The following is a 27,439-nucleotide window of genomic DNA, read 5'->3' as shown; positions in this document are numbered from 1 at the left end:
CAGCACTGTGCTGTGTGTACTGTAGCCTGTTGCAGGGAGTCGCAAACACACGAGTTGCTAGCGCTAACACATTTACAATGAAATGTTTACTGATCCAAACCAGACCGAACCAAAGTCGACTCGCCTGTCTCCGTCAAACGCTCCCACGTCTGGAGCGCTAGCCTCATAAACCTTAAACAACAGTGACACGACTCAACACCGCCACCCAGTGTACAACAGCTGTATGACTTCCAAGTTAAATGACGTAAAACCTTCATTATTAAGATGAAATGGAAAAAATTTAAACTTTTTTTGAAAAAAGTCCTTTTTTAATATAAAAGTAAGTTAAAAGTGTACAGTGCATGTGGAATGCAGTGACATTTAATTTAATTTAATTTGATTTTTATTGTCCCCCAATCAAAAAAAAATACAATAACTTAAAGGGATCGAAAAGATAAATAATAATAAAAAACATAAGTAGTGTCAAAATGAATAGAAAACAAGAAAAAAAATCAAATGTTTTGTGTTGAACATTCCTCTAACATGTTTCTGACTGACTCATTACACCATCTGGTGGTCTAAACTGGTATTACACTGATAAACAGTTTTCAGCAGGCTAAACAACTGGCTGATCAGTGGGATAAAGATCTGCACAACACAGCAAAAAGACAGTCGAAACGACATCGGGACTGTTGGGTTTAGGTGGTATCGATCTATGTCAAACCAAACGCATCACACGTTGACCTTTAACCACCAAATATTACCCAGGATTCACAGGGTTGGGATGCAAGTTCGAGCCCCGATGTCAGCAAACGGCTCGTCACTGCCCCCCGATGTTCAACCGTGGCATTAACTTACCGAACTGACGCCGATCTTCAAAAGACACGCGAGGCGGAACGCTGCTTCGCTGCCCAGTGTGCATATGGCAGCCTGGAGAGGACAGAAAGCTGGAACCAGACCACTGTGACCGCCAGGCGCATGACCACCATCACCATGCCACATGTATGTAGAAAAAAACAACAGGAGCGAAGACGCTCGCTTCAAAGCTATATTATTTAATCCTGGATTTTAATATAATGGAAATATTTCTATTCCCTATAACTTGTGTGAGTGTGTGTGTGTGAGTGTGTGTGTGTGAGTATGTGTGTGTGTGTGTGTGTGTGAGACCGACCTGCCATATGAACATTTGGATTGAATGAAAAATCTGTAAAGTATGAGTATTTATGACGATGTGTGATCTTTAGCATGGATTAAGCAAGTTTACAAGCTAACTGACGCTGTATATTGTAAATAGTGTTTTTTTTTTTCTCGTGATGTTAAAGTGACGCCTGCTGGTCGGCGGCGGTAACTGCAGGACAAAGTCATATCTTCACTTTATCCTACGTTCTTCTCTATAAGTTAAATCTTAACCCAACATGTAATCAGGGACATAAGCTTACAGTCATTTACATTCAAGGGTTTTTTTTAATGTATATTTATTAATGGAATATTGTGTAATTTAACAGTTATTTATTGATCTAAATATGCCATATGAATGAAAACAGGAGGTGCCGGAGCTCCAATCAGGACTATTTTTACATTATTAGAAGAGTTATAAACCAAGAAAATATCAGTTTTATGCTTGATTTTCTTTTTTTAGATAGAGGAGGAAATATTGGTGGAGCTTCTATATTTATTTATCAGTCTACATGTTTCCCTTCGGTCTTCATTTCTTTGACTGCGATGTGATGCAGAGCGGTCGAACTGACGATGCTGAGCTCAAACAAACAGGATTAAACGGTGAGGAGCTGTTTCAGCCACACGGAGGGTTTGAGCGTCGAGTCAGATAATGTTTCACGACGCGTCTAGGCGACGATATTTTCAAATGTTTTCGGGGTTTGTTTACATGACAACGGTGCTCAGAGCCACTGAAAACACAATGTTTCGAAGATGCGCTGTAGAAACGACAGAAAATGCAACTTTTTGAAAATGCTCCGCATAGAAACAAGGGAAAATGCAAGTTTTTGAAAACGTATGTCTCCGTAGAGATGAAGGAAAACACAGCTTTTTTTCTAAATGCTCGTCTCCGTAGAAATGAAGGAAAACAGTGCGTCTCCATGAGGAAAATGAGGAAGACCGGGACTTTTTAAAAATGCTCTGACTCTCAGACATGGTAACTAGACCGGTTTCAGCTTTTCTGCAGTTTATTGCAGAATATTGCTGTGTAAACTTTTCTGAAATAAAACAAACTAACACCGATATTTTCACCTAAAACGTCCCGGTAACGGGGCTGAGTCGTGATAACAGGGCTGAATCGTCATGGTAACGGGGCTGAATCGTCGTGGTAACGAGGCTGACTCATGGTAATGGAGCTGAATTGCAATGGTAACGAGGGTGAATCGTGGTAACGGGGCTGAATCGTCATGGTAACAGGGCTGAATCCTCATGGTAATGGGGCTGAATCGCCATGGTAACGGGGCTGAGTCGTGGTAAAGGGACTGAATCGTGGTAACGAGGCTGAATCGTCATGGTAACGGGGCTGATTCGTGGTAACGGGACTGAATCGTGGTAACGAGGCTGAATCGTCATGGTAACGGGGCTGATTCGTGGTAAAGGGACTGAATCGTCATGGTGACGGGGCTGATTCGTGGTAACGGGGCCTCAGTGGAGCGATCGTTGCCTTCAGTTGTGAACAAATTTTTCCTCAGGCTCTCATTTCTGATCAGAGAAACCAAACTTTTAGAAAGTTTCTGATTTCTGGGATGAAAGTTTTTTCCCTTTTCATCCTAGAAGACGGAACTTTGCCTAAAGAAAACACACAGAGGGAGTTTCTCTGTAGTTTGGGAGAAATACGGTGTATTTTCAACTGTTTGCAAACTGGAGTCTCTGATCTTGACGATGGAAATGTGTCAGTTCTGGAAGGAAAACCCTTAAAGACGCTATTTTCATCAGTACAGTTCTGCAATTTGCTTATTTATTGGAAGATTGAACTGAGAAGATGAAAAAGGTGAAAAATGTGACAAAAACTGCTTGAAATGACAGAAAAAGCCCCTGAATCTGCTTCCTTCAGCTCAGTGAAGCTTTCAACACGTGCAGCTCAGAGCTCGAGGTTCTGCTGCCACCAAGTGGCCACAGGAGGAAATTCCAAGAACGGGAGCGATTTGATCTCCTTTTCTCTTCGGGTTTATCCATCGGAGGAGACTGTCACCCAGCAGATTCTTCTTGACCCCGTCATGAACCCAGGAGGGTCACTTTTCTGGGGCTGATTGGGTTAAACTCTGTTACAGTTTGTTATCGTCACAGAGCCTCTAAGAAAAAATAAAAATAGCGCCATAATAACTAAAAGATTAACTGAAAATCTTTCTATTTTCACAAAACTAAGAAATTACTTTGGAAAATGACTCCAACCTCAACACAAAGCCAATTTTCAATAAAACCTTCTGGTGCAAAAACCCAGTGAAATGTCCCGAGAGTGCCGCCTCCAGCTGTTGCATTCTGGGAGTTTTGGCTCTGAGGCGAATGCTAGTTAGCTAGCTGTCACTGCAGCTCTCAGTGTCACGTTGTGTAAAAAACTGTAGAAATCTGCTAAATGAAAAAAAAAAAAAAAACTTTTTGGTGGTTTGACCAGATTGGAGCCTCTTAAGGACCATTTTTGACCCACAGGCCTTATGTTTGACACCCCTGCAATAACACTAAATCTGATATTGGAGTTGGATCATTCGTTACTTCGTTAGCATTCTGAACATATTTAATCTCTCTGTCACATTTTATCTCCTATTAAAGGTCAGAAAATTCCTGTAAAAAACTCCGTTTAAACAATCCGCGTCTGTTGATTTCGTTCAAATGGAGCTGAAAGTGGGCGGGGCTAGACCGTCACTACTTCCGGGTTTCTGAGCCAATCCTGAAGGAGCAGCGGGTTGTGTGCTTTCTGAGGGGGAGGAGGTGGTCCTGTTACTGACTTCCCGTGAGACTTTTTATTTCGGTTTTAAAAAGTTTTCCTCGGTGAAAAAGGTTAGTTTCCCTCCGGTCGGTCTATAGACCGAGTCTGGATCCAGAACAGATCAACTCTCTGCTGAAACCAGATCAGACCCAGTAGAGAAGGAGAGGAAGGAGGAGGTCGTCACTCGAGTTTTAATTTAATGGAAAACACTTTATTTCCTCTCAGATGTAGATAGATTTACGTAAACTGTTGTTTTCGTCTGCATCTCGCCCTCTTCGGTTGAACGGCTGGTGAATATCTGTCTATGAACTCAGATGGTCCGGTTGGTCCGTCCAGTTTCAGGTTTATAAGAGAGGAACCCAGACAGCAGACAGCTCCAGGAGTCCTCCTGGTCTCTGATCGTCTGGGAAACAAACCCGGCGTGACGAAGCCAGACGTCCGCCGGCCGTCTCCGTCTCGCTGCTCCTCCGTTTCCCTCCGTGTCCCTGAAGCCCCGCCTCCTCGTCGCCATACATCTGCAGACTTCGACAAACTTGTAAAACACAAGAAATGTCTCCTTTCTCTTGGTTGATTTCTACAAATAAACGAAGTGTGCTGGACTCGAGGAGCGTCTCTGGTCTTCTGTCTCGTCTCGTCTCGTCCTCCAGGAGCGTCCCGGTCAGCGGAGACGGGATTTAAACCCACGCCTACAAACACAAACACACACCTTTAGAGAGCCGGCGCTGCACTGACAGTCTGATTCCTTCAATTCAGGCTCAGTCCAGGCTAAACGTGGGGCATCCTAAGGTCCACGGGCCACACGAGGCCCTGTGGTGCTGCCTGACCGGCCGTCAGGGAGAGTCTGAATCCACTTAAAGTCACGGTTATTCTTGGCTTTCACGTTTTTTTTTACCACTGCAGATAAAATGATCACATTAACAGTTCCGGTTTAACACGACATAAATGTTACCATGCTTTTAATTTGAAGGTGCACTCCACTCGATCAATGGAACTTCTTCATAGTCGTAGTTGTCAACTTTCACGTCGTCACACGATGGCGGTAACCGGAAATAACCGAGGTGAACCGAGAACCGTGACGTCATTCCAAGATGGCCGCCTACGTGACTCCGCCCCCCTTCACCTCGAATGTTTTGGGTTTTGTCTGAGATTCAGACACTCGTGGAAACGAGGCTCACCGTGGAGTGAACAGGGCCTGAACTGCAGCTAACCGCTAGTTATTAGCCGTTAGCCACTAGCCATTAGCCACTAGCCGTTAGCTGCTAGCCGTTAGCTGCTAGCCGTTACCCGCTAGCCGTTACCTATTTGGCTCCCCGTTTGCCTTTGATCTTCTGGATCTCCTTGGAGCTCAGGATCAGCATGCCGTCCCGGAAGCGTCCCACCTGGCCGCTGGGCGCCGTCCCCGGGCCGGACGACGCCTTCTTCCTGTTGTCTCTGAGGACGAGGCGCCGAGCAAACAGACGGTTACCATGGCGATTAAAGCATTTACAGTTTCAAGAAGGAATCATTCATTAATGTAGCAACAAAGAAAAGAAAAACCCCAGTTCACCGTATTTCCCAGAATATAACGCAATTTTATTTTGAAATGTGCTTCTTCACGTGTTTATGAAGCAACTTATGTATTAAAATCTCAACTCAAGTTTATTTATAAAACACTTTAAAACAACTGCCGCTGAGCCAAACTGCTACACATCAAACCTACACGTACAAAGATGAACTTTCTTAATTGTGATTAGTTGCAGAATTTCCTGAGTTAATTGCAATTAATCATATTTTGAATTGTATTATAGTTCTGTTGATTTTCTAACCCTTAATGTCAAACATTCATCAGACCGAACAGGAAGTGGCGACGCTGTGATTTCAGCATCAGACTGATAATTTAATTAGGATTCAAATGAACAGAAAGAAAGATTTTTTTGACCCTTTTGGATTGTCCTTCAAAAAAAAAAGCACCAAGTAGCCCAACTTAATAGAAAAACTACTTCAAAAATACAGTTTTAATGCGAATAAAAGCCCAACATTAAATGGAAATAGAAGGAATCAGTAATACGAACTCACTGTTGATTTCTCTTCTTCTTCTTTTTCTTCAGTTCCTGGAAAACAAACCGATCAAATCAACAAATCTTTCTCAACACTGTAAAAACTTCAGTTTCAAATCAGAACGTCTCATTATTATCAGCGATCCTGCTGATCCTCACCGGCTCCGCCTCGTCTCGCTGCCTCTGCTTCTTCTCCCTGACCTGCTCCTGCAGCAGCTTGTAGTTGACGTAGTTCTTCTTGGGCGGCTGGTTGGAGACAGGAGACGCAGTCAGAGCGGCGGACGGGGTTTTTTTTTTTCCGGTTTCTAGCTGGGTTTAACGGGCGTTAATCGTACTCTGGCTCCCAGCATGACGGCCCGGTCCTGCTCGAACACTCGCTGCTGCTCCTTCTTGTACCCGGTGATGCCGAAGCGGTGGACTTCCAGACGAGCCTGAACGCAGCACGAGACGCCAGACTCCAGTTTCCACACATCAGAGTTTAAAAATGCTTCAGAAAATGAGGAAGCCTCACCTTCTCCAGGCTGAGCTCCTCCTGCTGGCCGCTTTGCTTCTTCTCTGCTATCGGAGCGTCCTTCAGTAAAGAGGAGGAAAAAGACCATTTGAATCCAGAATGAAACATTTCATTCAAACAGTCTTCCAGGTCCTGGTGATCTGACTGAAGACTCACGGGAGCGCTGCTGGGAGCTGCCGCCGTCTGCTTGGACTTCAGCTTCTTGCGGGGGTCCTGAAAGGTGATCACCTGAACCTCCGGCTCCGCCCGCGTCACCTGCTGCCCGCCTGCTGGAATCAAACCGGCAGCTTCAGACTCTCGTTTAGACCAAGCTCCCAGTGAACAGCTCGCTCCAAAAGGGGCTCACCTGCTTCGTCCACCTTCAGATCTTCAGTCACGCCGCCGTCCTCGGTGTCACCGCAGACATCTTCCTCCGGAAACGCCTCCTCCTCCTCACAGCGCTTCCGTTTGTTCTTCTTCTTGCTTTTCTTCTTCTGCGCTGCTCCTGCATCATGAAGCATGTTGGACAAATTAACAGCAAATGCATCCATGCAAGACTGAAAATCACCAAAATGTTTTTTTACATATGAGATGAGTCCAGTTTTTTCAGACAAATTTGAGATCTACTGAAATATCACCAAAGATAAGATGATGCAAACTCCCAAAGAAAAAGATCAAGAAGGATTAAATGTCTCCTTTAGTAACTTTATTATCTGTATTAACAGATTAAAAACATTATGATTTTAATGTTGATGTAAGTTATTTGCAGGACTGATGCCAGATGACAAACTAAAGAATTGAAACTTCCGTAAAAACTAGTTTATAACAGTTTATAAACCTGCATGAAAACATCTTCACTTCAGCGGAGCTGCGTTTAAATGTCCTCGGACGTTTCACATCAGCTTTAACACGCTGTGTGGACACAATTACCAAACATTTGCATCTAACTGTAATCAGATCCATGTCTTTGAGTTGCTAAATTCTTATAAAAACATTTAAAACAATATAAAAAAGGTATTTTGATCCATAAATGCGCCTCATTTAAAGTCAGTGCAGTGAAGCTAACGTTAGCCTACAAGCTAACTCCACTCACCAAAATCGTAGAGTTTGTCCAAAACGTGTTCGAGAAAGGCGCAGTCTTCGTCTTCTGCGTTAGAACTCATTCTGAATGATTAAACTGAAGCATCGAGAGGGAGAAAACCGTGTTTTCCCGGTAACAACAACCGGAACACACGTGTAAAAGTCACGGTTCGCGTTTAGTCCGCGGCGGCTTCCGTAGAATTCAGAGGCTAACCTGGTGTTTCGGATTAACTGGTTTTAGTGTTGAGTGGTGAACAACTTCCTGTCGTTGCAGCGACTATAATAGTTGTTAAAATGAGACTAAAAAAAGGTCCAACTCTTCCAAGCTTTCGTGTGTATGGTGTTAAATGGCTTTAGTCAGGTCAGCTGTGCATTTTTTGCGTTAAAAAAAAAAATCTTACTTTCAACAACTACCGGAAGTCACCAGTTAACACGGAGTCAGTTTATCCGGAACACCGGAAGTGTTACCTACACGCCCATGTGAGTTTCTTTCTGGAGATAACTTCACCGTTTTAGGAATCACAGAGTACACGCACACTCCTGCGGGATAATCCGGGCTGCACGCAGCGTGTGCGTGTTCGGCGAGTTTGACGGATCATGGCTTCAGACGCAGTTTATTCGGTATGTTTCCGTGCTAACTGTGTGCTAAGCTAACGGAGCTAACAGCTGGTGTTTGACATTTCATTCATTTCGTCTCATCGAACAGCTCAAATTGTACAAATAACCTCAGATTTTAGGGAAGACTGTTTAATATTCATATATTCACACTTGAGTTAGTGTTCTGCTCAAGGACTTTGATTGCAACTTGCAGATTTACCACTTTTGTACCTCAAAAATGACCAATAACCAGAATTTTCTTTATCCATCTCTTAATATGAGAATAAATGAAACTGTTCACTGACACTGGACGAGGTGAACCTTACCTACAACAACAAACATGCAGATTTCCACTCTTTGTGTTATTATTGTGTCCTTCTCTGCTAAAGTTCTGTTCTTTTCTGATCCATTTGTGTTGTTTTGGTTGTGTTTTGTGTCCATTTTTGATATAACTTCATGCATCTTGTAGTTGTTTTATTTCTTTATCTCATGCATTCTGCTGAAGCTGCATTGTTTGGTGAATATCGTTTGAATGAGATCATTTTTTGATCATTATTTTGCAGTTCTGTGATTAAGGCCAGTGTCTTCTGGACACTTTATAGAAAAGATTCATGTTTAGACAGCGATGATCTGAAGGCGATGGAGTTCTCATTAAACATGGGTCGATGCTCTAATGTTGCTTACAACTTTGAAACTGTTACCAAAACAGAATGGAGTCACTTTCTAGAATATTTTGTTGAAAATCAATTACTTTTTAATGCATTGTTATTATAAATTACCATTGTATTTTAAGTGTAAACAACATGAATTATATACAGTTCATGAATTTTTAAGGTAAGAATAACTGGCACCGTGGTGTGGAAAGTAAATGGATGTTTTTGGGCTCTTAATTTGAAATAAAATAAAATATTGGTATAAACAGCAGCAGGCTGGGCAGCAGCGTTCTGAGCGTGCTCGTAGAAGAGCACAGTTGTCTCGGTGTGTTGAACTGTCTCGTCCCTCAGACCCGGGACTCCATGCTGAAGAAGCGGGACGACCTGGAGGACATCCTGGAGGACAGGCGGCGCTCCAGCGACCTGCGCTACGCCCTGCGCTGCTACACCCCGGCGCTGTACCGCGGCCTGACGCCCTGCGGGGCGCAGCAGCTGAAGGGCCTGGTGCTGCAGTCGGACCAGCTGCGCTACGTCGTCCAGCAGGTGGGAGGGGGAGGGGGGCAGAGGTCCGCTCAGGGGTCAGAGGTCACACTTGTGTGCGTGTGTGCTTTGTTTGAAGGTGTGTAAGGAGACGGGCGCCCCCTCGGAGGAGGTGCAGGCGGAGGCGGTGGCCATCTTGGAGGAGATGGCCCACCGCCTGCAGCTCGGGACGATTCGCTTCTTCGCCTTCGTTCTGAGCAAGATCTTCAAGACTCTGTTCAGGAACATCAGCGTCAACGAGGAGGGGATCCAGAGAGTCAGTACACACACACACACACACACACTCTCTCACACACACACTCTGTCATCCAGAGGCTCACCCCCCCCCCCCCCTCCCCCCCTCCAGCTGCAGCAGGCCATCCTGGACCACCCGGTGGTCCTCCTGCCCAGCCACCGCAGCTACATGGACTTCCTGCTCATGTCCTACATCCTGTACACCTACGACCTGGCTCTGCCCGTCATCGCCGCCGGCATGGGTGAGAGCGCACGCACACACACACACACTCACAGAGGCTCAGACGTGTGGCTAACGCGTGCCGCCTGCAGACTTCATGGGGATGAAGCTGGTGGGGGAGATGCTGCGGATGTCCGGAGCGTTCTTCATCCGCAGGTCGTTCGGAGGAGACCGGCTCTACTGGGCCGTCTTCTCCCAGTACGTCCAGACCATGCTGAGGGTGAGCGGGACCGTCCTCTAGTCCGGGACTCCTCTGGACCACGCCCCTCATGCTGACGCTGCCTTGCTTGTCGTTTGGACTCCAGATCGGATTCGCACCCGTCGAGTTTTTTCTGGAGGGAACCAGAAGCCGAACATCCAAGTCGTTAACGCCAAAGTTAGGTACGAATTTTTAACCCACAACACGACCGGATGTTAGAGGAGGAAGATGCTCTATGATCTGATGTCAGAGGAGGAAGGTGCTCCATAACCTGGCTCTTCCTGGGTGTCTGCTGCTGCAGGCCTGCTGAACATCGTCATGGACCCCTTCCTGAAGGGGGAGGTCTTCGACATCAGCCTGGTTCCGGTCAGTATCAGCTACGAGCGGATCCTGGAGGAGTCGCTCTACGCCAGAGAGCTGCTCGGAGTGCCGAAGCCCAAGGAGTCCACCTCGGTGAGTCCCGGAAGCAGCCGTAACCACCTGACAGCGTGTCCGTCCGGCTTAGCCCCGCCTCCTCCTCCTCCTCAGGGTCTGTTCAAGGCCAGGAAGGTCCTCAGCGAAGACTACGGCAGCATCCACGTCTACTTCGGCCAGCCGGTGTCGGTGCGAAGCCTGGCCGAGGGCCGAGTGAACCGAGGCCAGTTCAACCTGATTCCCCGGTACCCGCCTCAGCCGAACCTCCGACCCGTCTGTCAGTCTGTCCCTCGACGCCACACGCCGTCCTTTTCTCCAGTGATTAGCAGCATTCCGTCGTCGTACAGAGACATCTAGTGGTCACTGGTGGTATTCACCGTCCAGAACGTGTTGTTTGCTTTGCCGGGTCCTGACCGTGGCTCCCCTCCCCAGACACATCCCGCGGCGGCCCGGGGACGACGTCCACGGCTTTGTGAAGGACTCGGCCTACAGGCTGGTGCGGGCGCAGGAGGAGAACATGGTCCTGAAGCCGTGGGTCCTGATCGCCTCCCTGCTGCTGCAGAACCAGAACCAGGACCAGGACCGGGATCCGGGCGTCCCGCTGGAGCAGCTGACCCAGCAGGCCGTGTGGCTCCGGGACCTGTCCCGGCAGTGTGGAGCCTTCCTGCACTGGCCCGGTACGCAGATCCCGACATCAGGGGAAGGGAGGGGTTTAGAACCTGGAGTTTAATGAGAACTGTAGAGTTTCAGAGTCGGAATCATTACAGCTGCACAGACAGACGCTGTAAAAGTTACTGTTTCAGTCGTGGCTCTCGTGGTCGTCATGGTTACTGAAAAAATGAAGACCGATCCTGCAGAGTAGCAGTGTTCCATTAAAGTTGAATTTTTCCTGTTTCCATGGAGACGGAGTCAAGGCATTATTAAAAAGTTCCGTTTGCTGTAATTTCCACGAAGTCGCAGCTTTTTAGAAAAGTTGTTCGCTCATCTCCATGGAAACGGATCGTTTTCACATCCCCCGTTGGTGGCATTTTCCGCAATTTCCACAAAGTTGCAGAATTTTCTAAAAGTAGTTTTTCCCTGTTACCACGGAGACGGACTTGAAGACTTTTTTTTGTTAAGTTATGTTTAGTTGTTCTTGCGGCGATGGATCTGGAGCCTTTTCACGGTTAATTGTGTCCGTGGAAACAATCAGTATGTTTATAAAACAAAGTCGGAACATTTTCGAAAAGTGGTATTTATGTTGTGTTTCCATGGAGATAGACTCATGACATTTTCAACAAGTTGCATTTTTTCCCCCGTTTCCACAGACATGCAGTTGGGGTATTTAAAGAAAAAAAATAAATAAATAAATAATTTCTTCCCGTTTCCACTTCAACGGAGTTGGAGCATTTTCAAAAAGTTGTGTTTTCAGTGGCTTGAAGCCCTGCAGCTGTGTAAACAGATCCTCCTCCTCCTGCTTCGACAGCTTTCCATCCTCACTTTCAAAACGCTGTTGTGTAAACAGACTTACTGACGACACTGATCGCAGTGGTTACAGTGTCTTGTGTGGTGTGTGGTGTGTGTGTGTGTGTGTGTGTCAGACCACGCGTCCCCGGCCGAGGTGGTCTCCTCCAGCCTGTCCCTCCACCGCGGTCTGGTCCGGGTCTCTGAGGGACGAGTCCGGCTGGCTCTGCAGCAAGGTCAGTCCTCATCTCGACGTACTGCTGACGTTACCATGGTAACCACAGTGGGACTGATGGTCACTGAGGTAGTTGTTCATATGGTAGTAACAGTAATCTGGGTCGTTACGGTTAACTTAGTTATAATACTGGTGATTAGTAACAGTATCTATGGTGAACGCAGTGGTTCTAGTTCTAGTCATGATAGAATCAGGCAGTTATTCCTGTCATAGTAGTGGTAATTCTCGTGATTGTGGTAGCAATTCTAGTTGTAGTTAGTGTTGGTAGTTACAATAGTGTTACTAACCTTGGTAGTAATGGTAGTGTTGTAGTGTTGGTTATATTAGCCTCTGTGTTTATGGTGAACCTGGTATTTATGGTCATAATGGTAGTAAAGGTTAGCCCAGTAGTGGTCATTAGTAGAGGTATAAATGGGAAACATGGTTATTGTGGAAGTAATGACAGTAATCATGGTCGCCATAGTAACCGAGCTCCCTCTTCGGTCTGATTTGAAAAGCTGAACCGTCCCGTCAGAATCTAACTGCCTCTGCTGCTGCAGGTGGAGCAGCAGAGCCAGGACCCCCCCGCGGCGCCGTCTCCCCGGAGGAGGAGCTGCTGGACCGGGCCGTGGTGCTGCTCTCCTGCGCCTCCTACAGGAACCAGCTGATGCACGTCTTCGTGAGACTGGCGCTGCTCGCCTCGGCCGTCCACAACGCCTCCTCCAGCAAGAAAAGTGAGAACATGAACCCCGCCTGCCCGGGGTTCCAGGGAGGACTGAAGTCTCGGGTGGAGGACCTGGACCTGGTCTCGGGTGGAGGACCTGGTCTCGGGTGGAGGACCTGGTCTCGGGTGGAGGACCTGGTCTCGGGTGGGGGACCTGGACCTGGTCTCGGGTGGGGGACCTGGTCTCGGGTGGGGGACCTGGTCTTGGGTGGGGGACCTGGACCTGGTCTCGGGTGGAGGACCTGGTCTCGGGTGGGGGACCCTTGCGGCGGTCTGGGTTCAGCCTCTCATCTTGTTCTCGTGTCGTTCCAGACGACGTCTTCAGCAGCTTCAGCTTCTTGAGGAACATGTTCTCCAACGAGTTCATCCTCTGTCCCGGAGCCACGGTTCAGGTGAGCAGCGGCTCTCAAGGGTCTCTGGTCCAACTGGACCAGGACCAGAGTCTCCAGCAGAACCGCAGGAAGGGACGAGTCTTCCACCCGGATCTGCATCTCTGTTCTTGTTCTTAATTGTCTTCTTGTCATTTCTGTTGCGCGTAAATTTCATGTCCTTCGTCTTTTTCTTGTACTTTGTCATGTTCTGGTTTTGCATCGTCTTCTTGTCTTTTGTCTTTTTCTCTTCCTCTTTTCCATCTTTTTCCTTTCTCTTGTCTTTCTCTTGTCCATTTTTCATTCAGTCTTATTTTTCATTTTGTTTGTTTTTCTCGTCCTTTATCGTCTTCCTAGTGTTCTTTCATCTTTCATCTGGTTCTCTGGTTTTTCTCTTTCCTCTGTTGCTTTGTGTTTGTGGAACATTCATGTTGGGGTTCTCTTCTCTTCTCTTCTCTTCTCTTCTCTTCTCTTCTCTTCTCTTCTCTTCTCTTCTCTTCTCTTCTCTTCTCTTTTCTTCTCTTCTCTTCTCTTCATAGGTCAGTTGGTTTGGACAGGTTCCTGTCGTCTTTAGTCTCAGTGTTTTTCCTCACTCGTGTTTTGGTGCTGATCTTTTGTACGTGGTCCCTGGTGGTCTAACTGGGACCTGTCCTAATCCCTGGTGGTCTAACTGGGACCTGTCCTAATCCCTGGTGGTCTGGTCCCTGGTGGTCTGACTGGGTCTCACTGTCTCGGTCAGGACTTCGAGGAGGCCTGCTACCTGCTGGTGAAGACTGGAGTTCTGCTCATCAGCCAGCAGGAGGTGCTGGTGACAGACGCAGGACGGCGGACCGTGGCCTTCCTCAGCGGCCTGCTGGACCCGTTCTTACAGGGCTACCAGGTGAGGGAGCCTCACTCCGCACGTGGTCCTCAGATCCAGGTCCGGCTGGGTCAGATCGGGGACACTGTGAGGGAATTTCCAGATCACTGGTGAACTGAGCGTGGCTGAGCGTGGCTCTGTGATGACGAAAACCTGACCAGACTGTTAGTGAGTCCGACGGATGTTCAAAACACACGACAGACCGAGTGATCTGTCTCAAAATCTAGAAAGTATCAGCCTGTCCTCGTTTGGCCACGCCCACCAGCGTATTCACCAGTCACACACACACACACACACACAGCTGAGTTCATTGGAGGACAGTGGTGGCGTGTGTGGATATCTTAATTTATCAGCTTGCGGTCAACACAACGCCACTAATTCAATGCAGAAACATTTCAAATTTCAAAAACAGTTTGTTTTATTTATTTAACTCAAGAGGAGCGTGGATTTTAATCACTTATGTGGAGCTGGAACCATCCAGCATGTAAAAGTTGACGATCAGAAATGAAGGCTGGTCTGTTTATTATGATCAAGAATGATAATTCGATGAACTAAAATAACTTCAGTAACTTGAAAGCAGCAGTTCTAGATTTCTTTTGTAATTCTGTTCCATTTGTCATCATTTAAAAAAGAAAAAAAAATTGACATCACATGTAGAAACGACTGAAATGAGACTAAAACAGACGCTTCAGAAGCAGCAGTCGGTGGTTTAAAGCAGAAGCTCAGCAGACGGAGGAGGAGCGACTCGCTCTTCGCTCCGACGCCTGAATCCAGTCTGAGCGGAGGAAAGATCCACTCCTCAGTCCAGCAGGAGTGTTTCCTCACAGGTCCTCTAGAGGGAGCTGTCCCCTCACTCTCAGTGTGTGTGTGTGTCCCAGGTGGTGTGCAGGTTCCTGTGTGAGGACGCCGCCGACGCTCTGACAGAGAAGCGGTTTGTTCCTGCGGTCCGGAGCTTCATCATCAAACACCTCCTCTCAGGTTCCTCCTCTTCTCTGTTCAGGAGGCCGAGGCTGAGCGAGACCAACGCCTGGAGAATGAAATAATGTGTGTGTGTGTGTGTGTGTGTGTGTGTTCCAGGCAGACTGCGGCACACGGAGGTCTTGTCGTCGGACCTGCAGAAGAACGCCCTGGCGGCGCTGCTCCGGCTGGGCGCCGTGGGGAGAGTCAGAGGGTGCGTTTGTTTCAGTCACCCGAGCGTCTCCGGTTCAGTCCTCGGCAGTTTCCGCTTTGGGAGAAACGTGGAGCGACTTTTTGAAAACAAGGTCTTATTTTACACGGCAACCGCTGGCGACGGCGTCGTTTTCACGCCAGGCCACAAGATGGCGCTGTCAGTTTTGGGCATGGGTTGTTTCAGAAACATTTTCCATGGAGAAGGTGTCAGAACTTTTTCTAAAAGTTGCGTTTTTTTTCTTCCCACTTATATATAAAGAGAGCATTTTTGAAAAGCTGCATCTTTCAACGGGGACTAAGCATTTTCAGAAAGTTCTGATTTGGTGTTTTCCACAGACGGAGCAGTTTGGAATACTTGCCGTTTCCTTGTTTCCATTAAATGGCTTCAAAGAATTTTCAAAAAGTTGCATTTTCACCCGCTTTCAATAACATGAGCATTTTCGAAAAGGTGCTTTTCCACCTGTTTCCACGGAAACTACGCATTTTCCAAAAATTTGTTCTTTCGCCCGTCTCCAGCTACAGGAAGCGATTTTGAAAACTTGTCGTTAACTCGTTTCCATGGAAATGGTTCCGAAACATTTTCAGAAAGTTGCGTTTTCAGTCGTTCCGAGCAGCGTTGTCGTGTAAACGGACACCTGAAGCAGTACAGAAGTTTCCGAAGTGACGGCGCCTTTGTTTTCCCGGCAGGGGGGCGGAGCCCGGCCGGGGGGCGGAGCCTACGCTGCAGATCAACAGGGTGCTGGTGAACTCTCTGGAGGACGCTCTGGGTGAGACTCGTCCTCCGTTGTGTAAGACTAGCCGGTTCCTCCCGGGCTCCTCTGAACGCTGGTCTCTCCTCCAGGAGGGAAGCTCCCCACGCAGAAGGCCGCCGCCGCTCGCCTCTGATCCGGAGCCGGCGCCGTGCGACCCCTGACCTCTGGAGGCGACCCGGCTCCTCCTCCTGACCCTCCTCTCTCTCCAATTCTCTGAAAGCTTTTTGTACACCAGGCCTTTGGAAGGCGTTCCTCTCTGAATGGCTGACCTCTGACCTCCTCTCGTCTTCGTCACTCCTCTTTGAGCACTTTAACGAATCGGTCCGTCTGCCGGGCCTTTAACGGAACTCCTCCGGTTCTCTTGTTTCTCTTCTTCCTTAAAGGTACAGTATGTAATATTTGAGTGATTCCACGTCCGGACAGCAGGGGGCAGCAGTGAGTCCACGGAATGGAGCAGTCTCCTGATGCTAAATAAGCTACATTAGCATGCTAGCGTCAACACAACAGCTTGACTGCCGTGTTTTCTGATATAAGTCGCAGAAATAATGAGGGAGAATTGAAACGTACTTGTCCATGGTTTCATTTAATATTTAATTCATGTGACGAGTCGAACATATATTCCAGAAAACACGGTTCAGTTCTGATTCTTGGTGAAATGATCGTACTGTACCTTTAAAAGCTGCCGATGGGAACTGTCAGTCGTAGCTCATTTCTTGTTTTTTGGGATCTGATTAGGTTTGGGGGTGTCGGCGTTTCAGTTGAACTTGACGGTTGTGTTTTTATTTTTTACGTTTACGTTCTTCCGTCGCTACGGATACGAAGCCAGTTTCACCAAGGTGCCAAACTGAAGCTAAAGTGAAGTTACTGACTCGGCAAAGCCACAGGAGCCGCCTTCCTCCATCGTTTAGGGTCTAGAAGTTACTGTCAGGACTTTACTGTTACAAACGAACCCGTCACGTTAAAACCTCCTGATGCCAAACAGGAAGCTCCACGGTTTCCAAACAGAGACAGAGAATCTCCTGGAGTCGCACTACAAACCACTTACACATCTCACATGTTTCTTTTCCAAAACGCTGATTTTTCGCTCATTTTCTGTGTTTTCACATGATGGAAGTTGGAAAAGATTCAATTTAATGTTATTAAAAGTGGGCGTGTCCTCCAGAGGGATGAGGGTGAAGGGGTTAGAACTCTTAATATCAGGTTTGCAGCTGTTCTCATGCTTTTATTATGAAAAGACAGAAAAGAAACGTAAACATCCTCAACAGGTTGAGGTAATGCCTTAAAGCAGCTCTGAGGATCAACGTAATGAGAAAACTGCATTTAGGCTTTCTGCCTTTATTGGTGGAGCATGTGGGGGTCAAGGGTCATGCTCAGGAGGTCAAGGGTCATGCTCAGGGACTCGTTTGAACCAATGAAGAGCCAGCTTCTCTAACCTCCAGTCCATTTTTTAAAAGTACTTCAGAACAGATAAAGTTACTCTTAAAATCTTTACGCCGCTGTCGAGGCTCACGCTGCGGAGCTCCAGCTATAAAATCATCTGTTTCCGTGACACATTTTTTAAAAATTCAAGTATTCAACATGTGGAACGGTCATCTCCTGGTGCATTCTGGGTCATACTAGCATTACCAGGTGAAGCCCCGCCCCCATAGTGGGTGGAGCTACCATGGGACAAAAATTAAGAACAGCTGATAAAACAAAATAAAAGATGAAATAACACTATTTTTAAATGCATTTTTTAATCACCTAATATAATAAACTAAAATTATTGTAAAAGTGAATCAAACAACTATTAGAAAATGTTCTTGCCTCAAATGTTTTATTGTTCTATTATGTTTATAAATAACACATTTTTACATTTTTAAGTGTAAAATTCCCAAAATGTGTGTTTAAAGACTAAAACTCTGCGTTTTTCCGTTAATCTGAAATTCTAATGCGACAGAAAGCGTTGTGTCGTGGAACGTGGTGGAACCCGTCCGTTCTGTGTGGATCTGCATGTTCTCCCTGTGCGTTCTCATTTCTTTAAAGTGATCTTTCCCGCCATTGATCAGAAAATCTCTTGGGGTTTTTTTTTTTTTTTTTTTTTTTTTTTTTCATGTGGCACATTTCAGGCTCTGTTTACACAACGACGTTTTGGTCTGTTTACACGACGACGGAGCTCCAAGTGTAACTTTTTGAAAACACTCCCACTCCATTGAAATGGGGAAAAGCGGCAACTTTTTGAAAAGGTCCCTGGGGGCAAAACGAAACTGTTTGAAAACACTCCGACTGTGTGTGTGTATGGGTGAAAACGCAACTTCTCAAACGCTATGACTCCATGGAAATGGTGTGAAGTGCAACTTTTTGAAAACACTCCAAGCCCGTGAAAATGAAGGGAAAATGCATTTTTTAAAGTTGTTGCGTAAACACTGCCTGAATGTTGAAGCCTCTCGGGTTGAAATGAAATGAGCTCAGCTGTCGACTCTGTTTCCCTTCATGAGTTTATTTGAAGATTTGAGAAGAAACACAACAGAAGTAGAAAAATGTTCTATAAATTAAATCGATTTAGTTGTTTAATTGTCACGAAGACAGCTGCAGACTACAGAAAAAACCTAAAGCCGTTTTAACAACCTGCTCGGGTGAAATACGCAGCTGGAAAAACGGTGTGAAAAGGCATTAATGAGTAAATATGAAGCTGGATCAAAAACTTTTCTCACGCTAGTTACATTTTTTTAAATTCAAAATATCTGGGAAGTCTCGAAGATCCTGCACTTTTTTATCAGTTGTGACAAATTGAAATCTGAAAACGTTGCTTAAAGACATTATTAGTTTTCATGATTTCTCATCAATCCTCTTGACCCCCAGATGTTTTTGAATATAAGTAGTTCTGTCTCAATGACACGATTCAGCTGTTTATTTCCTGTTGTGATGAACTTTGACCCCAGCTGCTCCACTTCAGTTCGGTTTGTGGTGCTTTGAAGTAAAAAAATTTAAAAAAACAACTAAACATTTCCAGTGAGACTTTTACAAACTCGCTTTAAAGCGGTTTCACTCATGTTGCTTTGTTCCATGTTGTTGCTAATGCTAATGCTAATGCTGGTTAATAATCTTTGGTTTGACAGAACTGTTTTCATTATTCATGTCAGAAAAAATGAATGAGTAAGTTCCTGAGGTGATCGATGGCTGGTTCGATTTCCTGGTTCAGTTAACGTGCTAAATTACTGCCTAACTTACCAGCTATGCTAATGTGCTAAATTATCGCTTACTGTGCCAGCTAGGCTAACATGTTTAACTTAGCCGTTGGGTTAATGTGCTAAATTACCGCCCATCTTACTAGCTAGGTTAACTTGTTAAATTACCGCTTATATTTTGCAGTAAGTAACAAGTGAAACACGGCTATTATCTTCAAATGCATTGTGGGTATATTTTCAGTTTAGTGGTAGCATTACGAGTTGAAGCCCCGCCCCCAGCACTAAAATCCATTGTGACACGTAAAACTCTTTGCTGTACTCCGTTTGATACTCGAGGAGCTAAAACTTTAAAGGTACATGTTGTCTTTTTATTGTTTCTTGTCGTGATGTAGCAGGGATTTACTGAAGCTAACCAGCTAGCCGCTGAAGCTAACAGCGAGCTGCAGCCTGTAGTCCCACTCGGTGCCACACGGTGGTGCAGTGAGCCACACTTCCTCTGGCGTTCAGAGAACAGAAGCAGCAGCGGTCGACTCTGCTGTGGTAAATCCAGCCCTCCTGCTCTCTACTGCCTCCTGCTGTACAGGAGTGGAATTACTCCCACCGTTTGTTCTGTTTCTCTCAGAAGAACTGGTCCGACAGCGACGCCTCCAGAAAACCCTCTGCTGCTCATCCGGAGCATTATCTCCTGCTTTGATTAAAACAAGAACAAACTTTTCTATGACATCTTGATGTGTTTATACTCTTATTTTGAAGTGTGACGCCTTTTTAATACTGAATGTACAGACCTGCTGAAACTTACAAGCATGCTAATAAAGAGTTTTAAAGTGACGACGCTCTTCCCACAGTGTCTCTTTCAGTCCGCTGCGTGTCCCGAATATCTATCAAACATGCCGGAGTGAAAACAACCTGAAACTTTTAATTTATTATAGGCGACTGCTTGAATTTGCCTACTTCCATATAGTGATTTTCTAGTACTTTTAGTGGGTTTATAGTGCTTTGAGTGTGGGTTATAGTCATTTTAGTGTAGATTTAATGGCTTTTTGTGTTTTTAGTAGATTTTATAGTACTTTCACTTGATTTTACGGCGGTTTTAGTGGATTTTATCTTGGATTTTATTTATTTGGTGGCTTTTCGGGGTGATTTTTTGGATTTTATGCCTCACACTGATCGGATGACACTTTTCAAATTCCGTTGTAGTTGTTAAATTGTCAGTGACTCTGTGTGTGGATCAGTGTTGTGCAGCCACACGTTGAATCCACCAAACAAGAACCACCTGCAATAAAAGCTTGTTTCTTTTTTTAAATTGCAGCGCGGTTTTTCATCTTTGCGTTAACATCACTGAAATGCTCATCCCTCCAAAATGTGCTTCAGCCAAAAGGGAAATGAACAAACTTCAGGATGATGTATTGCCAAGAAACATTTCTTAAACAAAAACACACATTTTAGAAAACAAATTAAATCTTTTTTTTTAAGCAGGAAGTTGAGAATGAAACCATCTGAAGCAGGTGAATAATCCATTTATAATGAAATGACTGGAAAAATGGATGTTTTTCCATTTTTTTCATTCAAGAAAATATCAATATTGTGATTTGTCAAGTGATCTAAGATCAGGTTTTTGGTGTTAAAGTTTCTTGTAGTTTTTTATCACTTCATTGTGATCACTGATGAACACATGAAGACGCATTTTAACAGAATGAACAGAAAGAAGCCTGTTTGAATCCTGTGTCTCTGGGTTCAGCCAGGGTTCCTGTCACTCCTGCTGTTTTAGACCCAGACATTATGGGATGTCTTTCTACCTTCCATTTCCTGTGATGTTAGCAGAAGATTTCAAATCGATCCAGAATCCGGATCGATCCCAGCAGGTGGTGATCACCTGCAGCACAGAGCAGGGCTGTGAGGAGAAACTCTGCCTCTAGATGTCACACTCGTCTCTGTTTCACTCCACACACACACACACACACACACACACACACACACACACACACACACACACACACAGCAGCATTTGTCATCGTGTGTTTAGCTTGTGCTGCTGAGTAAGAGACTGCTGCCACCTTCCATCTATTTCTCCTCGTTCTCTGTGACGAATTAGAGCTTCGTCTCAAGCTGCCATATTCAATTGTTCATATCCTCACCCTCCATCCATCCCTCCATCCACCCATCCATCCATCCTCTGGTTTTCTCTCCAGTGTGGTGTTGATGTATATCAGAACTTTATCTACCACAATATGATGAGCCTTTGAGTGGACACACACACACACACACACACACACACACACACACACACACACACACACACAGGAGAGGTAACGCCCTCATACACTCTGACCTGTGGCAGCAGCTTCCTCACCAGACAAGTGGTGAGTTTCCTGTGTTTCAGTCCGATTTGGTGTTTCTTGACTGTCACCTGTGTGTGTGTGTGTACAGCTATATGTTGTGAGGACAATGGGTTTTTAACCTTACAAGTGAGGACAATTTTTGGAAAGTGAGGACGTTTTTGCCGGTCCTCACTATTCGACAGACCTTTTTTGGCCTTTTTGAGGGTTAAGACCTGATTTTTGGTTTAGGGTTACAGTTAGGTTTAGGGCATAGGTTAGGGTTAGGCATTAATTTTTGGTGGTTAGGGTTAGAGTAAGGGGCTAGGATATGCATTATGTCAATGAATGTCCTCACAACATATAGCTGTACAAACGTGTGTGTGTGTGTGTTTCTCTGCATATATATGTGTGATTGACTGTTGCTGGGGGGGGGGGGGGGGAATGTCATGTGTGGAGGTCTGAAGGATTGATCTGAAAAGGGAAAGAGCCCGGCCCAGTGTGAAACGCTCCTGCGGTGAACCTCAGGGAAAGAAGCTTGATGGATTTGGCTCAATTCCTCCAGCAGATCTGTGCCTGAGGCCCAGGACCCCCCACCCCCACCTCCACCCACTCCACAACCACCCCAACCACCCCCTCCCTCCCCAACCCCCACCTCTGCCACTGAACCTCCCTCTGCCACCAGACCCCCCACTACCTCCACTCCTTTGCTTGGTTTATTAAAAAAAAAAAACAAAAAAAAAAAAACTCTAAAATGTTTCTTAAAGGCTACAAAAAAGAAAAAAAAAAATCTTGACTAAACTATTTATAAAGCAGTTTGGAAATGATGGCAGCTGAATCAACATGGCGAACATTGAAGGGCTAGTTCGGGATTTTTTGACATGAATCTGTATGGCATCCCCGTCAGCAGTGTTGTGATTCACACAGACTGACCCCTGACCCCTGACCCCTGACAGCGTCCAGTGAGCGGAGATCTTGTCCGGTTTCGGTCCAGAGGAAAGTAGTCAGGCAAGTTTACGTGGGCCCCGAAAATACAGTGTTTTTCTTCCCTTGCATCACAAACGGTTCATCAGGAAAAAGTCAGAACTCGGAAACCGCCGCGCTGGTTTCACTTTGTTTACCACAAGTATGAAAGGAGAGAAAATAGTGCCAAGCGTTTACGAGGTCTGACTTTTTCGTCGTCAACGGTTTGTGATGCAAATTTGTCACTCTTTCAAACACATGTTGGTTTGGGAAGAAAAACGCTTTATTTTCGGGGCCCCAGCAAACTTGCCAGAATATTTTCCTCTGGACCAAAACCGGACAGGATCTCCGCTCACTGGGCGCTGTCAGGGGTCAGGGGTCAGGGGTCAGTCTGTGTGAATCACAACACTGCTGACGGGGATGCCATACAGATTCATGTCAAAAATCCCGAACTATCCCTTTAACAGACACTTTGGGCTCTAATGCCATGGGGGGGGGGGGGCGCTGTGGGGCGTAATGTTACTAATTGCACCTTTAAAATTTTTTCAGTAGAAAACGGGCTCCCAACTGATAAAACTGCTAAAAAACAGAGGAAAAGGTTTGGATTTACAAGTGGAGACATTTTTTGAAAAGCAGCATTACTATTGCACACATCATCAGCAGGGTAAAACTAACCTGTCTCACGACGGTCTAAACCCAGCTCACGTTCCCTATTAGTGCGTGAACAATCCAACGCTTGGTGAATTCTGCTTCACAGTGATAGGAAGAGCCGACATCGAAGGATCAAAAAGCGACGTCGCTACAGTTCTGCGCTGGCTCTTGGAGGAGGCGGACGCTTTTCCTATCGCTCCTGATTTTTTCTCTCCCTCCCTATTGTCTCTGCTCAGCACTTTGTCTCGTCTTTTTTGACTAGAGCAACCACTTGACTTGATTTTCTTCAAAGAATCAAACATCTCAACCATGGAATTGATCAGCTGGTCTCTCAACGCAATTAATACGATTTTCTCCCAAAGAAGTGCAGGAGCGGGGGAGCCTGTCTGCCCTGACGGAACTCGGCATGCTGGGTATGTGATGGAGTCCCGTGGTCAATGGAGAGCCGTCATATGTCTAGCTCCCCTGTCCGTAGAGGATGCAGAAGATGTTTACATTTTCGGATTTATGATGATCGTTCTGCTGCTGATTGGCCTGGGCTGTGGTCTGATCCTCTGGAAGACAAAGAAGACCGCCACCACAAAAGACGTCCAAGGGTGGACGGTCTTTTCAAATCAACGGGCAAAAGCTGAGGCTGACCGAATTCGCGAACTCTCTCGCAGAAATGGACATTGTTGCTGGGATTGTGGACGATCTGAGACGCAAGATGGATTTCATCACGAGAGGGTTAAACTCAGCTGCTGTCTGAGACGGTTGAGAACCAGCGATAACGGGAAGGTCACAACGACTTCTTCCGACCCAAACAAGATACCAAGAAACCTTCGGACTGAATCTGGCGCCCCTTGGAATTCAAACAATCTCCCGGAAGAAGATAAGGACACGAGGTCGCTCCCTATCTCCCACAACTGATCCCCTGGAATCACCCTTCCCTTTCTGGACTGCTTCCTTGGAGGACATCCCCATGACAACGGAGGTCACCAGCTGGAGCGCAGAGAGGACGGGCCAACCACAACCACATACACGGACTGACGAACTGATAGAGCACACACTCGCACACACCCCCCCTCCCATACTCTCAACGTCTCCTCCCCTCTCTTCTGCTGACGACTGGTGGTGATGGTGTGTAGCGCCAGTGAAGGCAGCAACCACTGATCCGCTAGTCTGTTGCAATTTGTCTCATGTGTTTTTGCTATGTTTGTGCAGGTTGGCTTTTTTTTTTGGTTTCTCACTTCTTATCACGACTCCCTCTTGGAACCGCGATCTGAATTGATGTATCTTTTTTTTTACCCCCCCCCCCCCAATTTCTGTCTGAGTTCCTTTAACTCTGTTTCTTTATAAAGACGGAGCGCTGTTACTGGCTGCCTGGGCGTCTTTAAAACCCATGGAATTTCGTTGCACTTGTAGCTTCGGTAACTTGTTGCAATGACAATAAAGATGATTCTGATTCTGATTCTGAAAAGTCAACTTACCACGTTTCCATGGAGACAGGGTCACAGCTTTGTCAAAAAGTTTCGTTTTGGGTGTCTCCGGGCACCGTTGTCATGGAAACAGAGCCCCAAAACTCCATTTGTTCCCTCCTGTTCTTCTTCTCTGTCGAGCTGAGGAGGAAAACTCTTCTTGGAGGTCAGAGTGCACCGACCCTGAGAGCGGACAACCTCCGTATCGTCCAGCGGCGGTCTGAGGAGCGAGGAGCGCCAGCGACGATCCAGAAGAGGATCAGGTCTGTTACTGTAAACTTCTCTGAAGTCAGAAAAAGTGTCAGAAGTTGGTCAAAGTCTTGATGCACTGCTCTTCTTTAATTAATAATCTTAGTTCATTTACAAATCTTTCAAATAAAAAGAGTAAAAGTCCACAGAGAGGAGACAGAGACAGTCATCACTCCGTTCACACAGTCTTCCTTTATCTCTGTGTTCTGACTGGTTCTTCCCAGTCCTGCTGCTCAGATCAGCTGATGGAGACTGACGGAGTGGAGTCTGCATGTTCTTCCTGGGCCTGTGTGGGTTTTCTCCAGCTTCCCTACACGTCACGTGAGTTAACATCTTTTCCGTGAAGGGTGTGTGTGTGTGTGTGTGTGTGTGTGTGTGATACTGACATAGTACCAATATGAAACCAATCCAGTACTAGACTTGAAGTTCTCAAGACCAGTCTGAGTCCACTTTTTGTGATCTTGGTCTTGTCTCGTCCTCGACAGTCTGTGGTCTTGGTCTTGGTCTTGGTCTCGGTCTCGGGTCTCTCGGTCTCGGACTGGCTGAGCGTCTCGGAGGGATGTGTAAGTTGTGGCTGGTGGTAAACTTCTGAGGTGGAGCTTCATCCTTCAGTCCCAGCGCTCACTAACCGTCTCTGCTGCTGCTCTCCGGTAACGTTCAGGCAGCTTGGACCACAGTGAGGCGTTCAAAACTATTGGAAATTCACAATGTTCACACAAATGAAGAAATGACAGACAAAAAAACCCAAAAACAAATGTGGAGTATCTGTGAACCTGATGCAATATTAAACAGAAGTGAATCATCTTGTTTTTCCTTTTATTGGCAACAAAAACACTTTAAATATAATTGTCCACGTCGCTCACACTTAAATAATGTCCATATGTCTTACACTTAAATAACTTCATCACACTTCAATCATGTGTATTAATCTCCAGGCTTGGGCAAGTTACTCTTAGAAAGTAATTAGTTACAGTTACTAGTTACTTCTTCAAAAAAGTAGCTTAGTAACTGAGTTACAATGTTTTAAAAGTAACTAATTATCAGGCAAAGTAGCTTTTGCATTACTTTAGAAAAAAGTGTTTGAATATGTCAGAATTTGGATTCCCTCTTAATGGAACTTTAGTAATATGTTCAATTATTGATAATAAAACTAAATATATGATTAATGAAATGAACACTTGACAGAATAAATTACAAACAGGAAACGCTGCAGTAATCTAAATTATTCAATCAATTAATCTTTTCATATACATACACATCATGCCAGTCCTGATCAGTACTCGAGTCAGTCCTCAGAGTAGAAACAGCGTCATGCAGCCGCCACACAGACTTGATGTCAACATTTCCAGTGAGTTCCCTCAGAGCTGCTGTCTCTGTTATCGAGCCTGCAGTTAAACAGAAGATAAGATAGCTCACATTTACACAGCTGAACCCAGAATGGTGCTGATGTTCTACAACTCATGCAAGACAGTCGGTCTCGGTCTTGGTCTTGAGACTCTCTGGTCTTGGTCTTGGTCTTGGTCTTGGTCTTGGTCTTGGTCTTGGTCTTGAGGCTCTCTGGTCTTGGTCTTGGTCTTGAGGCTCTCTGGTCTTGGTCTGGGTCTTGAGGCTCTCTGGTCTTGGTCTCGAGACTCTCTAGTCTTGGTCTTGGTCTTGAGGCTCTCTGGTCTTGGTCTTGGTCTTGGTCTTGGTCTTGGTCTTGGTCTTGAGGCTCTCTGGTCTTGGTCTTGGTCTTGGTCTTGAGGCTCTCTGGTCTTGGTCTTGGTCTTGAGGCTCTCTGGTCTTGGTAGTGTCTTGGTCTTGAGGCTCTCTGGTCTTGGTCTTGGTCTTGAGGCTCTCTGGTCTTGGTCTGGGTCTTGAGGCTCTCTGGTCTTGGTCTCGAGACTCTCTAGTCTTGGTCTTGGTCTTGAGACTCTCTAGTCTTGGTCTTGGTCTTGAGGCTCTCTGGTCTTGGTCTTGGTCTTGAGGCTCTCTGGTCTTGGTAGTGTCTTGGTCTCGGTTGAGGCGGTGTTGACTACAAGTCTTTTACATGAAGCCGGTGCAGTGTTAATGATCGGTTTGATACTGGTAGCATTTTGGTTTGATGCATCGCAGAGTGACTCTTCACCAGTTATTGCTGATTTATTCCCTTCAGAGCTGAGAGCGGCTGGACGGCGGGCCGCTCTGGAATCAGCCATCAGCTGAATGGAACATTAGCATCTTAAACCCGGTTAGCATCAGACCGACACGCCAGTCTCATCTGAGGCGCTAATGTCAGCGAACTATCGGGAATGTGATTTCCTGCTCCGAGTAGAGGCGTGGCGCTTTAAATATTAACACACACACACACACACACACACACACACACACACCCCTCCACCTCAGCGGGATTCCAGCAGCTGCCAGTTGTCGACAGCGAGATAAATAATAATCCTCTGATGGATGCTGCTGTGAAGTGAAAGCTCAAGAAAGATTTAATAAAATCCAATAGAATGTAATTGAAGTGTGTGTGTGTGTGTGTGTGTGTGTGTGTGTGTGTGTGTGTGTGTGTGTGTGTGTTTGTAGTGTGGCTTACTTTGTAGATCTAGGTTTGTTATTGGAATTAAGATTTTAGGAACAGACGATTACAGGGTGAGTTACACCAGGCTGAGTGGCATCTCTCTCTCTCTCTTTCTCTCTCTCTCTCTCTCACACACACACACACACACACACACACACACACACACATACACACACACACACACACACACACACACACACACACACA

At 45.9% G+C, this 27,439-nt stretch overlaps 2 protein-coding genes across 4 annotated transcripts; one reads left to right on the top strand and one right to left on the bottom strand.

Annotated features, from left to right (window-relative positions):
* Positions 1-4,093: 4,093 nt before the first annotated feature.
* On the bottom strand, positions 4,094-7,692 carry fsaf1 (40S small subunit processome assembly factor 1). 2 transcript variants are annotated; one of them, XM_030110114.1, is made up of 9 exons: positions 7,518-7,692; positions 6,792-6,929; positions 6,602-6,714; positions 6,446-6,505; positions 6,270-6,365; positions 6,094-6,180; positions 5,954-5,988; positions 5,197-5,329; positions 4,094-4,584 (listed from the first exon to the last, which is right to left on the bottom strand). In XM_030110114.1, exons 1-8 carry the CDS (start codon positions 7,585-7,587, stop codon positions 5,197-5,199), a joined length of 732 nt encoding a protein of 243 aa, XP_029965974.1. In that variant the 5' UTR covers positions 7,588-7,692; the 3' UTR covers positions 4,094-4,584. The 2 variants fall into 2 exon arrangements, with proteins under 2 accessions (XP_029965974.1, XP_029965975.1); XM_030110115.1 differs by having other exon boundaries at positions 6,602-6,711.
* A 270-nt stretch (positions 7,693-7,962) lies between these two features.
* Positions 7,963-19,869, top strand: gnpat (glyceronephosphate O-acyltransferase). Of its 2 annotated transcripts, XR_003933002.1 has the most exons (18): positions 7,963-8,125; positions 9,106-9,297; positions 9,374-9,550; positions 9,641-9,770; positions 9,841-9,968; positions 10,054-10,129; positions 10,249-10,400; positions 10,476-10,606; positions 10,794-11,038; positions 11,942-12,040; positions 12,579-12,752; positions 13,055-13,134; positions 13,850-13,990; positions 14,848-14,947; positions 15,047-15,140; positions 15,827-15,906; positions 15,981-19,598; positions 19,681-19,869. XR_003933002.1 is itself a non-coding variant. In XM_030110112.1 (17 exons), the coding sequence occupies exons 1-17, from the start codon at positions 8,102-8,104 to the stop codon at positions 16,022-16,024; spliced, it is 2,067 nt and encodes a 688-aa protein (XP_029965972.1). In that variant the 5' UTR covers positions 7,963-8,101; the 3' UTR covers positions 16,025-19,869. The 2 variants fall into 2 exon arrangements, 1 of the variants encoding a protein (XP_029965972.1); XM_030110112.1 differs by having other exon boundaries at positions 15,981-19,869.
* The last annotated feature ends 7,570 nt before the right edge of the window (positions 19,870-27,439 follow it).

The sequence above is a fragment of the Salarias fasciatus genome, chromosome 15 (genome assembly GCF_902148845.1).
Source record: "Salarias fasciatus chromosome 15, fSalaFa1.1, whole genome shotgun sequence".
Taxonomy (NCBI): Eukaryota; Metazoa; Chordata; class Actinopteri; order Blenniiformes; family Blenniidae; genus Salarias; species Salarias fasciatus.
The sequence above is the reverse complement of the archived record's forward strand: the minus strand, read 5'-3'. Positions and strand labels throughout refer to the sequence as shown.